Genomic DNA, 594 nt, shown 5'->3' with positions numbered 1-594 from the left:
CGCGTCCGCCCCGGCCCCGGCCCCGCCCGCTGCCGCCGGACCCCGCCCGGGGCGGAGCGGTCGTGGTCCCGTCGCTCCTTCTTTTAATTGAGCCTTCTTTAGAGCCTCTGCTGCTGTGCTGGTGATTAACCAACCTACCCGAGGCCGGTGAGCAATTGGGAAGGGTCGATATCCACAGAATCAGTTGGGGTGGAAAAGACCTCTGAGGTATCGAGCCCAACCTGTGACCCAGGAGCACCGCGTCTGCTGGACCGTGGCTCCATGTGCCACATTCAGTCTTTCCTTAAACGCTCTATGAAAGAATGTCATTGTTAAAACGTGTTGTTCAGATTGCAATCTTATTTGACTTCAATGTCAAATAAACACTGCCAGAGCTTATTTGCAGTGGATGCTTCCTGGCTGACAAAATTTCTTGTGAAATCAGGCTGATGGAACTATTCAGCATCTTAGCACAAATTGCAGAACTTAGCACGAAGGTAAATAATTTGAAGAGGTTTGAGTTGCCAGGTGTTAGGACTCAGAGCTTGGGAGGATTGTACAACTATTGCACAGCCCAACAGTCTGCTACATCTTTTACAGGACATTGCAGTTAAA

At 50.5% G+C, this 594-nt stretch overlaps 1 protein-coding gene across 1 annotated transcript in view; it reads right to left on the bottom strand.

The window, feature by feature from the left end:
* Positions 1 to 263, bottom strand: part of LOC120508910 (threonine--tRNA ligase 1, cytoplasmic-like) — a 14,878-nt gene extending 14,615 nt beyond the window's left edge. Inside the window, exon 1 of the mRNA XM_039722981.1 lies at positions 139 to 263. Coding sequence (XP_039578915.1) covers positions 139 to 263 — 125 coding nt within the window. The remainder of the gene's footprint in view (positions 1 to 138) is intronic.
* Between the last annotated feature and the right edge of the window lie 331 nt (positions 264 to 594).

The sequence above is a fragment of the Passer montanus genome, unplaced genomic scaffold (genome assembly GCF_014805655.1).
Source record: "Passer montanus isolate IOZ18808 unplaced genomic scaffold, ASM1480565v1 scaffold5, whole genome shotgun sequence".
NCBI lineage: Eukaryota > Metazoa > Chordata > Aves > Passeriformes > Passeridae > Passer > Passer montanus.
This window is presented reverse-complemented; position numbering and strand designations above follow the sequence as displayed.